General features: G+C 41.8%; 1 protein-coding gene across 9 annotated transcripts in view; it reads right to left on the reverse strand.

Annotated features, from left to right (window-relative positions):
• l3mbtl2 (L3MBTL histone methyl-lysine binding protein 2) overlaps positions 1-14,681 on the reverse strand; it is a 66,046-nt gene that overhangs the window by 13,590 nt on the left and 37,775 nt on the right. For 8 of the 9 annotated variants that reach the window (XM_057826115.1, XM_057826113.1, XM_057826112.1 and 5 more), the window contains 9 exons: positions 13,752-13,869; positions 13,485-13,619; positions 13,255-13,340; positions 7,946-8,195; positions 7,075-7,139; positions 6,821-6,925; positions 6,583-6,730; positions 4,741-4,823; positions 4,422-4,656 (listed from right to left, as the gene is read on the reverse strand). In XM_057826115.1, the coding sequence (XP_057682098.1) occupies positions 4,422-4,656; positions 4,741-4,823; positions 6,583-6,730; positions 6,821-6,925; positions 7,075-7,139; positions 7,946-8,195; positions 13,255-13,340; positions 13,485-13,619; positions 13,752-13,869 (1,225 nt within the window). The remainder of the gene's footprint in view (positions 1-4,421; positions 4,657-4,740; positions 4,824-6,582; positions 6,731-6,820; positions 6,926-7,074; positions 7,140-7,945; positions 8,196-13,254; positions 13,341-13,484; positions 13,620-13,751; positions 13,870-14,681) is intronic. The other variant, XR_009061765.1, reaches the window with a different exon arrangement.

Raw genomic sequence — 14,681 nt, forward strand, 5'->3', positions numbered from 1 at the left:
AAACTAGTAAACGGCTATTAGAATTTCCCCCTACTCCTTGAAATGAGTCCCTTAACTGAAGGACTAATATTGTTATGGTAATGTAGTACATATTAATTTCAATTTATTCACACAACTTCTTGGGGGGAAAAAAAAATTCTCGTTTTTTCATGTTATGACGCAATTTCACCATGGCACGACACGGTGAGGCTGTCTAACTCCGATGCAGCCCACCACCACAGCTTCCCCAAAATCCTAGGGGGAAACCCTGCAATCCGTTTGAAGTGGGATGGATGGCAGCGAATGAATGAAAGTTTGGACGTCTATTGCTGTCAACAGGGTTCATGCAACTTTTTCATGTCTAATTTCAGCACTTTTTAATTTTTAGCGATGTGTCCTAAAATTCTGTGCTGAAAACCTTCGGCCGAAAATAGCTAAAATTCCATTTTCGGTTAAAAGACCGAAAGTTTATGACCAAAAAGCGGGAAGAACCTTTGTCCCCTTGTGATGACAATCAAAACAGGGCGAGCTAACACGACTGGCTCACAGTTAACATGTTTGCGGTGGAAGTGTTTTGAGTAGCGATGTGACTGGAAATTAATAGCAAAAATTGCATTTCTCTACTGCACTCTCTATCTCACTATCAGTCACGCAGTGCGTTCAGGTACAGCAAGCAAAACACATCGACAACATTACAACCCGATTCGTTACGTTATTGCGGGAATTATTATTATTATTATTCTAAGTTTTTTAAATAATTTGTTTTGCTCGTCGTACAGCAGTATTAAAAAGTATCTGAACCTTTTGGAATTTCTCTTATTTCTGCATAAAATCACCATCAAATGTGATCTAATCTTTGTCAAAATCACACAGATGAAAATACAGTCTCACCTTTAACTAAAACCATCCAAACATTTACAGGTTTTCAAATTTTAATGAGGATATCATGCAAACGATGACAGAAAGGGGAAAAGTAAGTAAGTGAACCCTCTGCCTAAGGAGACTTAAAGAGTAATTGAAACCAATTTTTACCAAACATTTTAAGACAGGCATGTGCCCAATCACTGATGAGTGGTTTAAAGCTGCCCTGCCCACTACAAAACACACACCGGGAAAGAATTGTGTTTATGAGATGGATTGTCTGATGTGCATCATGGCTCGATCAAAAGAGCTGTCTGAAGACTTACGATCAAGGATTATAAAGCTGGGAAAGGATACAAAACCATCTCTATAAGTCTAGAAGTTCATCAATCGACCGTCAGAGAAGTTGTCTACAAATGGAGAGTGGCACTGTTGCTTCCCTCCCAAGGAGTGACAAAAGATGACGCCAAGAGTTCAGCGCAGAATACTCAGAGAGGTAAAAAGGACCCTATAGCTGCTAAAGATTTACAGAAATCACTGGCACAGTCCAATATCTCTGTGCACTCTTTCAACTATATGTAAAACTATGGCCAAGAATGGTGTTCATGGGAGGGCTCCACGGAGGACGTCACTGCTGTCTAAAAGAAACATTGTTGCTTGTTTAATGTTCGCAAAAGGCACTTGGACACTCCACAGACGTTTTGGCAAAATATTTAGTGGACTGATGAAACAAAGTTTAATCCTTTGGGAGTAACACACAACGTCATGTGCGGAGGAAAAATGGAACAGCTCACCAACATCAACACCTCATCCCCACCGTGAAGCATGGTGGAGGGAGCATCATGATTTGGGTCTGTTTTGCTTCCTCAGGGCCTGGACAACTTGCAATCATTAGTGGAAGAATAAAATCAAAAGTTTATCAGGATGTTTTGCAGGCCGTCTGTCAGACAGTTGAAACTAAAAGAGGATGTATGCTGCAACAAGACAATGATCCAAAAGACAGAAGTAAATCAACTTCAGAATGATTTCTGAAAAACAAAATACACGTTCTGGAGTACCGTAATTTCCAGAATACAAGCCGCTACTTTTTTCTCTCATTTAGGGTCCTGCGGCGTGTGCAATGATGCGGCCAATTTGTGTATTTTTCTGACGGCCGCCAGGGGCGCTCGAGCATGGAATGTGGGAGTGAGACACGTGGAATATATGTGTCGAGGAAGACGCTAGTTTGCACTACTACCGGTAGTTTAACTTTGTGCGTTGTGCATGAATACAGGTGGCGAACCCTCGTCTTTGTGCATGAGTACAATTGGCAGACCTGCATCATGGAAAATGCTAGAAGAAATTAAATTGGCCATCCGAGTTGTATGGGACGCTTTGATGACGAGCAGTGAGAGATCGTTTGCCAAGACTCACCGTATGCGAAGAGCAGCTTTGGGGGAGCCTGGCTTCGTGAAGCGCTGTGAAAGAGTCCGCCATCACCAACGGGCTTTGAGGGGCCAGTCTGCTGCGAGGACGGCGGCACAGGCTGGGAGTGAATATGCCTCATTATGGGAGACATTGAAGGCGACGCGAAGGACAGACTGAGTAGGTGTGTGCGTGGCGAAGTGCATCTGAGCGTCTTCATATCCGACACTGAGGGTGAAGACTTTCATGGTTTGAATACACAGGAGGAAGATGAAGATTGCTAACAAAGACTTTTATGTTTTTATTAACCAGCACAATTAGTGCTGCACCGCCATGCTGATGCTATGCAACTTCCGTGCCGCTGCTATATAACTGCAGTGTTTGCCGGCGCTGTTTGGAACGAAAAGTTAAAGTTAACGTTTGAAAACTGTATTTCTTTGTCAATGTCTCATTTTACTAAGTGGGCACACGCGGCTTATAGGCAGGAGAGGCTTATGTATGTACAAAATGGTTTTTCCTTTAAAAATGTACTGGGTGAGGCTTGTAATCAGGGGCGCCCAATAGTCCAGAAATTACGGTAGCCAAGTCAAAGTCCAGAGTTGAACCCCACTGAGATGCTGTGGCATGACCTAAAGACAGCGATTCATGCCAGACATCCCAGGAATCTGACTGAACTACAGCAGCTTTGTAGAGAAGAATAGGCCAAGATTAGTCCAGATCGATGTGCCAGACTGATCTGCAGCTACAGGAAGCATTTGGTTGAAGTTATTGCTGCCAAAGGGACGGGGGGCACAAAATAATAAATGTGATCAGTCCGGCACATCAATCAGGACTAATTTTGTCCGATTCTTCTCTACAAAACTGCTGCAGTTCAGTCAGATTCCTGGGATGTTTGACATGAATCGCCGTCTTTAGGTCATGCCACAGCATCTCAATGGGGTTCAACTCTGGACTTTGACTTGGCTACTCCAGAACATGTATTTTGTTTTTCAGAAATCATTCTGAAGTTGATTTACTTCTGTGTTTTGGATCATTGTCTTGTCGCAGCATACATCCTCTTTTAGCTTCAACTTTCTGCCAAACGGCCTCAGGTTTTCCTGCAAAACATCCTGATAAACTTTTGAATTCAGTCTTCCATTAATGATTACAAGTTGTCCGGGCCCTGAGGCAGCTAAACAGTCCGATATCATGATGCTCCCTCCACCATGCTTCACGGTGGGGATGAGGTGTTGATGTTGGTGAGCTGTTCTATTTTTCCTCCACACATAATGTTGTGTGTTACTGCCAAACAATTCATCTTTGGTTTCATCAGTCCACATAATATTTTGCCAAAACTTCTGTGGAGTGTCCAAGTGCCTTTTTGCGAACATAAAAGGAGGAACAATGTTTCTTTTAGACAGCAGTGACGTTCTCCGTGGAGCCCTCCTATTAACACCATTCTTGGCCATAGTTTTACATATAGTTGATGACTTGATGTTTGCACAGAGATATTGGACTGTGCCAGTGATTTCTGTAAATCTTTAGCAGACACTCTAGCGTTCTTTTCTAGCTCTCTGAGTATTCTGCGATTAACTCTTTGTGTCATCTTTGGTGGACTGCCACTCCTTGGGAGAGAAACAACTGAGCCAACTCTCTCCATTTGTAGACAACTTCTCTGACTGTCGATTAATGAACATCCAGACTTTTAGAGATGGTTTTGTATCCTTTCCCAGCTTTATACAAATCAACAATCTTTGATCACAGGTCTTCAGATGGTTCTTTTGACCGAGCCATGACGCACATCAGACAATGCTTCTCGTCAAGACAATTCTTACCATGTGTGTGTTTTATAGTGGTCAGGGCAGCTTAAAACCACTCCTCAGTGATTGGGCACACACCTGAATTAAATTTTTTTGGTTAAAATTGGTTTCAAATGCTCTTTAAGTCTCCAGAGAGTTCACTAGCTTATCCCCCCACCCTTCTGTCATTATTTGCATGCTATCCTATTCAAAATATGAAAACCTACAAATGTTTGGGTTTTAGTTAAAGCAGACACCGTTTTTACATCTGTGTGATTTTGACAAAAATCAGATCACATTTGATGGTGATTTTATGCAGAAATGTGAGAAATTCCAAAAGGTTCAGATACTTGTTCATACCACAGTAGGTTCTCATTTGTGTGTCGGTTGCGCGTTTACCGAGTCCAGGTGGCGGTTGGAGTTGGTAGCCGGTGAGATCACACCATCCAATAGGGTAGATGTCAGTGGATTCGTGGTCGACCCACTGGTCAAAGTCGTCATCCCAGCCGTCAAAGTGGATGAGGAGCAGACGTCCCACGCAACGCCTCACCGTGGCCACGCACACCAGCCGCGGCTCCATCAAGTCCACCGCTTCCAGTTTCATGTTGGGGGAGATGCCATGACCTGGATAGTCCTAGCCAGGCAGCACAACACACAAATAAATTTGAGCAAATGTGCTGTGCATGAGTCCATGAAAAAGAGGATGTTTATATCTTACTGTGTTGAATAAGTGTTGCGGTGCAGCTTTTGAATTAGTCTCCTTAAGGTAATTTTCCCAGGTGAAAGTCTCAGGATCACATCCTGTTAGATACACAATTGGGATTTTTGGTCTCAAATGCTCATTTTGGTGGCTGTGCCTTGACCACTTGGCTCAGTATAAGATGGATATACACTGAGACAGGAGACGTCACAAGTCGTTTTGTGTGGAGGATAAAGACGATGTGACTGACATACAGTATATTGATCAAAAAAGCAAATTTCAAGAATGCATTCATGCAGGATGATGCCATTTTTAAATTACATTTCCATAATTGTTTCTTAAGTGACATGTTTTAAAGTGCGTATGGCAGCAAAAAGCATGTTTAGTTCATATTTTACGCTGTATTTTATGCTCCTGAATGGACCACTTGGATGTGTGTGGAAGCGATCGATATATTTATTCAGTTTTTTTAATCCCTTCCTGGATTGACGAGGATTCCGAATGTGACGTCAGCGGGATAGTCATCTTCAGTATACATCCAATTCTACAGTATGCAGAACGACTGCTGATTCAGTTGATTTTGCGGATTAATTTGTTTATTTTTGTGCTGGAGAAACATTTTGCTGCACCAGGAAGAGGCATATGAGCCTTTTTGGGTTTCAAAAAGTTCCCGTTCACCCGAGATTGGCGTAAACAATTCTGACAGCTGGGGGACCATTGGACTTACGAGGAAGTGAGTAAACATCGTGTTTTGTATTACGTCAAATACACGTTTTAATAAGGAAGTGGCTTGCATTTTGTGGCCGGTGATTGGCGACTTGTCGCCCCCCTGGTCCTCTTTGCGTGCCCACCGAGAATGCGCTTTTCTCGGCTTGGCCACGAGCAGCTCCGTGCTACGATGTCGGCTGTTTTTTTCCACTGAGAATGGGCTATTTTCAGTGCTTATTCTCAGCGACGAGCACTGCCAGCCCACCTTGGTTTACGCTCTTTCCTCCGTATCGGAAGCCGGGGTGGGCAGGGAAATGACAAAAGCCGGTGGCATAAAATATAGTTCGGGAGGTGCAAGAAGTGGACAGTTTTGACCATTATGGAGTAATTTTGCCATGTCGTACTGAATAAATGCATTTTTATTATTTCATATTCCATTTTGCACAAGACTTATTTGTCACGACCATACCATTTATTTAGCAATTGGGGAAAAATACTTCGATAAAAAGAATATCCTGTAAAAATATTGGAGTAGAGAGATTGAAACAATGGCATTTTGCTGCTCTCTTTGTCGCATTTCCCTCATTATGAATAATTCCCCCTCAATGGGCTGAAGTCTAAATCAGATGAAACCATTCTCCTGACAACGTCATCCTCCTGTTGGAGACGCTAGAGCCCTATAATGGTAGGCGTGGCTAAACCGTAGATAAAAAAACGAATTTCTCATCATCTGTGCTTTGCCAATTTGTTGTATATAGTCGAATCGTCTCAAAATAGGATTCTAATTCACATAATAACGCTTTTTAAGACTTTATCCGGTCGTACGCACTTTAATGTTTCAAGTACAATGAATAAAATATTTTTCCTCCATCACCCTTGGTTTTATTGGAAGTTCTCGTTTCTTGGTTGACCCTGTTTTTTTTTTCTATTTCAATTACATTTTTCCATTTAACACTTTTGTGGCTCCCGTTATCTATTGTGTGGTAAATTACCTGTTGATGCACCAAATTTTTCCTCCTAGAAGCAAACCTAAGCGCACGTGCCCAATTAAAACATTTCTTCTCGGTGTTACAACTGTATATTGACCCTGGGTTTTTGCTCATTTGTTTTTCTGTGATGAAGTAATACACGTCACAGAACGTTCCCAATTACCTTGCGGCACGGTGAGAGCGATGTCATTCCTTTTGCAGAAGTCCTTGGGTAGGATGGCGTGGGAGGAGGCGTGGTAACAGAATCTGTCACAACCATTGTGTGATGGTGCACCATCAATGGCAACCATCAAGTAGCCGTCTAACAGCACCTGTTAGGGGGTACGTAGATGATACAGATCATCTCTCGATTATGGTTGGTCTGATTTATCATGATTTTTTTGAAGTGGTTATGTTTTAACCTTGTGTATAGTAGCCACACAGATGCTGCCCAGATTTAGCGGATCGATAGCCTCGAGCTTCATTCCTTCCTCAAAATAACCTCCGTCCATGTAGACATACCTGGGCTGCAAAGGAAATATCCAATTCAACCAGACAGTAATTTGAAATAGGTTTTATACACATTCTCTTTTACATATTTTCAATTTTATGTACAACTGAAATGAAAATGTTTGGTGGATACACAACCGTCGAATGTGAATTCAGTGGAGTTTACCTTTTTAAAAAGGTTATCTGTACTGTTGCAAATTCCCTTCAAACCACCACCAGGAGTTTGGCCACCTGCAACACACGGGCAAAAAACAAACTAATGATCAGAAATTATTCTAAATCTAAATGGGGGGGGGTCACATGTATAGCAATTGTCCAACTTTAGATTACTCCTAGTGCTTATACAATTGTCATCTCATTCGGTTTCAAAAAACAGAGTGGCTGTTTTGAAAAAAATGCCAATATGATGATATATCCCTATATTTCACTATCATTGCACTACTAATGCCACAACATTGTCACATGCATGTCACTAAGTAATATGTTCTCAGATATACAGTATGTCTCAATCTGGGTACTGCATATACAATATTTGCAGGGTTACCTTATAGCATTATTTCACTGTTACATCAATATCTCTGCACAATCTGTCATTTCCACTATCATATCAAGACAGCCATCTGTCTCCTAGTCTGAGTACTATAAATTGTCATATATGCACTGCTTTATTACCACTACATCACCACTTGTTGCGGGTCACTTATTTTATTCCCAATCTGTGTACACTGTAAACTGTGCTTTTTATATTAGGCCTTATTGTACATTTGCTTTTATTTTATGTGGTGCAGGTTATGGTGAAGCAATGACAATTTGGCTCTCTATTCTCTTCTATTTCGTGATACTCTGTATCCCATTGGGTTATCAATATGCTCCCGCCAAGAATTAATATGAGGTTTTATAAAGTCAGTTTTTAAAAAAAACGTGCTAACGGTTCAGTACCGGCATCGGCCGATACCGCACACCCAAGTGTCGGAATCAGTGTGGGGAGCCAGAAATAGTATCGGTGCAATACCGGCACCTAATAAAGAAAAACTCACCGGGTGCTTTCATGTTGTGGCCCACTCTTCTGGACCAGCCAATCGGGTGCAAGAGTGGACTGGACAGGTGGCACCAGAAATCCGCAGTGACGTTTTCAGGGGAGTCGCTCTGGTCAATGTACAATAGCCGTAGGCGCCCGCCAATGATGTTTTCAATGATGGCTTTGCGGGTCCGGCTAACGTGTTTGGGATCGACCACCTCCACACGCATGCCCATTCTGAAGGATTGCTGCTTCATGCGTTCGGACAGCTAAAAGGAAGAAGCGGCACATATCTGCAATTCAACCTAAAGCCATGATTTACATTTTACTTTGTTCACACTCAACATTACGGGTCATTTGTGTATACACTAGCGTTGCACGGATACTATTTTTTGGCTCCCGATACAGATTCCAATGTGGTTTTGGCCGATGCTGATACTGCACCGATACCACATTTTTTGAAAAATACATTTGAATGTAAAGTCATTGTTATCGGTCATACACTGTCAATGACCGCGTTAGATGTCCAATCCATTTGAAGCGGGAGGGTAGCAGTAAATGAACATTTCATCATCTCCTGATTGGAAATATGTATAATATTGAATAAGTAAATGAGAACGTAGGTAACAGACAAAAAGCTTGTAGGTGTTCTGGAGTAAGAGTTTTGACGTGATAAACTAATTGAAATTCACAGCCACCCGATTGAATGTCTATTATCACCATGCGAACGGCAACAAGCGGGCTCCTTCTTTTAATGTCAGCGTGTGTAGCTGGCGGCCATCTTGTGTAGGTCGACCAGCAGTTGGAAACAAATCTCGAACAGTCCATATTGTACAGCACATTGTTGTTTTCGTCAACGACGACAATATCGAAAATATTTCAACGACGTACAATTTTTTCACGACGAGCTAAAAATGAGTCTTGGGAGAAATTTTCTAGTTACATGCTGCACCCCCCCCCCCCCCCCCCACACACACACACACACACACACACTCACTCTGTTTTTTCCCCTCCAGTCCAGTCTTGAAGCAGGTGGTAAGATTTATTTTCTTGTCTTAACAAGAGATAATGCGATGTTGCTTTAACCTTCAAAAAGGTCTGTGCTGAGTGTTCATCACACACTAAATGTAACCCGTGGCGTTAGCATTAGCAATTAGCATGACGAGTGTTGGCTTGAACTCTCGGGCAACTTTTTTTTTTTTTTTAATCATACAGTTCGTGTCCTCTAGATGGGCTTAATTAATTAAAAATAATGTACTGTTTTCCTGCTGATTGTGTAATAGTAGGGGTGCAACGGTACACAAAAATCTCGGTTCAGTACGTACCTTGGTTTTGAGGTCACGGTTCGGTTCATTTTCGGTACAGTAAGAAAACAAAATGCAAAATATAAATGTGCTAGTTGTTTATTACGCACTTTTGTGCTTTCAACAATAGACCCTACCCACGTGACGTCACAACTCCGCTCTCCTGAATGGTACCGCCCACTTGTCCGTCAAAACATAGTGTTAACCTGTTACGGCTACGTACATTTCTCCTATTTACGGCGTGTTTTTCTGCTCCTTAACATTAATAATCAAAATGGTGAAGGCGTGTGTGGCTGTTGGTTGCACTAACAGAGAAGATGGAAGGAGAGACTTGAAGTTTTACCGTATTCCGAGGGATCCAAAGAGAGCGAAATGGACGGCTGCAATTCGACGTGAAAACTGGGCACCAAAAAAAAATCACCACAGACTATGTAGTAGTCATTTTATATCCGGTAAGATGCATTTAAGATATACTTAGAGGGTTTTGGGCTGACAAATAACCACAATTAAGATCATTGCGAGGCTAATCGCCGACAACATACGACGTAGTACGACATAGTTTCAAATTCAAGATGTTTGTGACTTCCCTTTCTTCCACCATCGTTATTTTTTGAATAATATTTAGCTGGTACCAAGTGAAAGAAACTGGCCTCGTCTACGGGGCTGACAAATAACCCCAATTAAGATCATTGCTAGGCTAATCGCCGACAACATACACGTATGTATGTAGTGAGAGTGCTATCGCTATACCATATAAACATTAAAAGCCTTAACTCCATTGACAAACGACATGAAATACATTAGACTTGACAGTGGATGTTAGCAATAACAAAAGATTTTGAATTGAAAATTTCGTAACTCACCTTTCCAAGCACAAGAAAGATCCCTGCCGAATTTTCGTGGACGAGGACCTGTTTCACCCAACCAGCAACGAAGTATTTATAAGCCTCCAAGCTCTTGAAGTTTTTCAAATTTTCGTGAGAATAGGCTGATTTTGTGTGGACAAGATAATTGTAAATATCAGCGTAGCAGATGTCAGGCAGACAGGGCGAAGACAGTGGGTCGAAAAACATCGATTTGGGCATCAAATATGGATCTGGCGACTGTATAGAACCAAGCTTTTCCACATAACGCCTTTTATGCAACACATCCAGTGAGTTTACGGCATCAGAAAGCACCGGGTCTTCCATGAAATGCATTTTAAATTCCTCGATCAATTGAAAACAATGCTAATACAGAGACAAAATGACGGACAAGTGGGCGGAACCACACAGCGAGCACGTGGTTTTGTGACGTCGGTGGGTAGGGTATATAGGAACAGTAGCCTATACGAAGCTAGAATTCTGCTCAAAAAGTAGCGGGTATTTAAAGAATAATTCAACAACAATTTGTCTTTCAGACCCCGCGTATTGGTCAGCTTTGTTTCTGAAAAAGAAAAAAGTCCTGTGCTAAAGAGAAAAGCAATCCCAATGACAAAGATTCTAACATGTATTTTACAAATGAAATGCTTCAATGATTTTTTTTTTCTTAGGAACGGTTTTCAAAAGCTTTATTGGTGGATTTTCTCAAGGTAAAGCGCCACACAGAAATTAATTTAATTGTGTAAGCAGGATCTGTGTATTATTTTTATTATTTAATTACAGGTGTTTTAGCTCATTTCAATTTATTTTATTTAAATGGGCTATTATTTATTTTATTATGTGTTTGTATTTTACAAATGTGATGTAGTATTCATCTACAGTATATTGTATATTTTATGTTCTATAACATTAGTTCCTATGTTCCTACTTGTTGTGGTAGGAGGGTTTTGTATTGAACACGGGGCCGTGTTGGTTATTATTATAGCAGAGAAGACAACTGTAAATCAACAAAGACAAGTCAACTGTGCCCTCATCTACCACTCAAGAGATCTGATGGACTCAAAAAGTGGGTTACGATTGCACTTTAGTTTGAAAATCGACCAGACCCACCGTATTTTTACACGAGTGGCTTCCGGTCTGCCCGGTCTGCTAGCTAGTAGGATTGACGCAGGAGGGCCGCGTCTCGCGTCAAATAATAAACTGCAGTCCTTTCGCGTGCATCGCATTGAGCCGCTTCTGGGACATGTCTAACACGCGGCCGCACTGCGACTGGTGTGCCTTGGCTGATTGACTTTAACGGCCGCGTTTCACTGTGTTCTCGCGGCGGCCACGTTGTCGCGCCGTTGACGTTTCTTACTGTCCTACCGTGTTGGTCCTCATTATAGTAGAGAAGACTGAGTAAATATAATCAACACAAAGAAACTAACCCGATCGACTCACAGCCTCGAAAAGTAAGGGTTACATTACGTCAGAAACTCGTTCGGTACGACTCCGCGCCGAACCGAGAACCAAGTACCGAAACGGTTCAATACGAATACATGTAACGTTACACCCTTAAGTAATACCATCACAAAGTTGGTGTTGTCCTTGTAGATGCTACAATTATGCGCTCTTCTGTCAATGTTTGTTCCAAACTGTTAAATACCTTTATTTTGGGGCGAACAAAATTAGAATTTTACAGACGAAAACATTTTGAGTAATCGTCGACTAAAAGTAGACAAAGACGAAAAACATTTTGACTTGACTTATACACTCACTGGCCACTTTCTTAAGTACACCTGTCCAACTGCTCGTTAACACTTAATTTCCAATCACTCCAATCACATGGTGGCAACTCAGTGCATTTAGGCATGTAGACATGGTTTAAGACAATCTCCTGCAGTTCAAACCGAGGATCTGTATGGGGAAGAAAGGTGATTTGAGTGACTTTGAACGTGGCATGGTTGTTGGTGCCAGAAGGGCTGGTCTGAGTATTTCAGAAACCGCTGATCTACTGGGATTTTCACGCACAACCGTCTCTAGGGTTTACAGAGAATGGTCCGAAAAAGAAAAAATATCCAGTGAGCGGCAGTTCTGTGGGCGGAAATGCCTTGTTGATGCCAGCGGTCAAGGATAATGGCCAGACTGGTTCGAGCTGATAGAAAGGCAACAGTGACTCAAATAACCACCAGTTACAATCAAGGTAGGCAGAAGAGCATCTCTGAATGCACAGTACGTCGAACTTTGAGGCAAATTGGCTACAGCAGCAGAAGACCACGCCGGGTGCCACTCCTTTCAGCTAAGAACAGGAAACTGAGGCTATAATTTGCACAAGCTCATCGAAATTGGACAACAGAAGATTGGAAAAACGTTGCCTGGTCTGATGAGTCTCGATTTCTGCTGCGACATTCGGATGGTAGGGTCAGAATTTGGCGTCAACAACATGAAAGCATGGATCCATCCTGCCTTGTATCAACGGTTCAGGCTGGTGGTGGTGGTGTAATGGTGTGGGGAATATTTTCTTGGCACTGTTTGGGCCCCTTAGAACCAATAGAGCATCGTTGGAACGCCACAGCCTACCTGAGTATTGTTGCTGACCATGTCCATCCCTTTATGACCACAATGTACCCAACTTCTGATGGCTACTTTCAGCAGGAAAATGCGCCATGTCATAAAGCTGGAATCATCTCAGACTGGCTTCTTGAACATGACAATGAGTTCACTGTACTCAAATGGCCTCCACAGTCACCAGATCTCAATCGAATAGAGCATCTTTGGGATGTGGTGGAACGGGAGATTCGCATCATGGATGTGCAGTCGACAAATCTGCACCAACTGTGTGATGCCATCATGTCAATATGGACCAAACTCTCTGAGGAATGCTTCCAGCACCTTGTTGAATCAATGCCACGAAGAATTGAGGCAGTTCTGCAGGCAAAAGGGGGTCTAACCCGTTACCAACATGGTGCACCTAATAAAGTGGTCGGTGAGTGTATATAATTAATACTAAGATTATAATTAAAAGGGCTGCCTTTCAGCAAGTTTTAGTGTGGTATTGTAACAATACTAGTATCGGTATCAGTGCAACACTAATATACACAGTTTTATGAATATTATTATTAAACTGAACACTAATGTGCCACATATTTTCATCAAAGTACAACATGTCTATTTCATTATTTTACCTTCAGGTAGAATTCAACAGGCAGAGTGTGGGCTCCCACCAACTTCTTCATCAAATACTCTTTCCAGTCAGGGATTTTGGTCACATCTACAACACACGTCACAGAAATACTTTCAGTGGCAATGGTATACTTGCACAATCACGCAATAAATAAGCAACAGCAAACCATTTGCCAAAATTAATTGTAAAATCCACATTTTATTGTAAATGAGTAAAATTGTACAAGCTCACCTTGCGGAGGAACCAGAAGCTTGCCAGTCAAAGCACACCACCCGATGGGGTGCAGCTCACCTGAAACTAGGCTGCACCAGAAATCGCGGCTGCTATCATGCTCAAAGCCCTCGTATCGCAACAATGCTTTGTATCCTGGGAGAGGACAGAGAAGGCAAGAGTAAAGGTTAAGTTAAGAGTATGAAAGCTTTGTTTTGCATGCAGTATGTGAGTTTGGTTACTGTCACATTTTAGTATGTGCAAAAAGAGGGAGTTGGAGAAAAACACCTGCAATTTGAATGACTGTAGCAATCCAGTAAACCTTAGTGGACAGGACTGCATTGGTGTTTAAGACTTCTACCTTCATCCCAACGTTGATTTCCTCCCATTGAACACACATGGGAGCCTGGAAAAGCAAGGAAAAAAGTCATTTTACTGCACTCTTTTGAATCAGTAGCTCTAAACTATATTCTCATATCCAGACCCACCCGCAAAAGGTAAAAATCCTCCATAGAGACTATTCATGACACCTTAAAATACATTGTAAATGTATTTTAACACTAGAAGATGCACTATAAAACTATGGAATAATGGTGAAGTCATGTTCAATTTCTAATTGTGTATATTGAAACATCCCTAAATTGTCATTAACACTATACACTTCGCACTGTACAATTGGCGTCCCCTTGATTTCTGTTGGCCATCACGTCTGCTGTCCTCATTTTTTGAACAGCATAAAGATGAATAGTAGCTCTTTCATTCAACACTAGATGGCAGCACTCTCACATCATCTTTAAAACAAGCTTTCCCGAGGGGCTGGGAAAATCCAGTCGAAGTTTGCGTCAATGACCGCCATCTTGCATCCGTGATGCTACGTATCATTTCTCAGCTGGAATAATCAATGTTTCGTACAATTACATCAACAAAATGGCATCACAACAATAAGGCAGTGGTAGAAGAAGGTGTAGAACACCAGTAGAAGAGCATCCAGTCCTTAAGAGGCGAGTAGAAGCAGTCAATTATGCAGAGTCTGAATATTGAGTACGAGGCGAGTAGAAGCAGTCAATTATGCAGAGTCTGAATATTGAGTACCCAGAAAGAGGGGACATGGATTCGGAGGAAGAGGATTTTTGATCAGCAGTGGCATTGATCCCTCGAAGAAGGTAATAAAATGAAAAAATATAGCCATTTATCAAGAACATATCAAAGATCCAGTCA

This window comes from Corythoichthys intestinalis, chromosome 21 (genome assembly GCF_030265065.1).
Source record: "Corythoichthys intestinalis isolate RoL2023-P3 chromosome 21, ASM3026506v1, whole genome shotgun sequence".
NCBI classification, from domain to species: Eukaryota; Metazoa; Chordata; class Actinopteri; order Syngnathiformes; family Syngnathidae; genus Corythoichthys; species Corythoichthys intestinalis.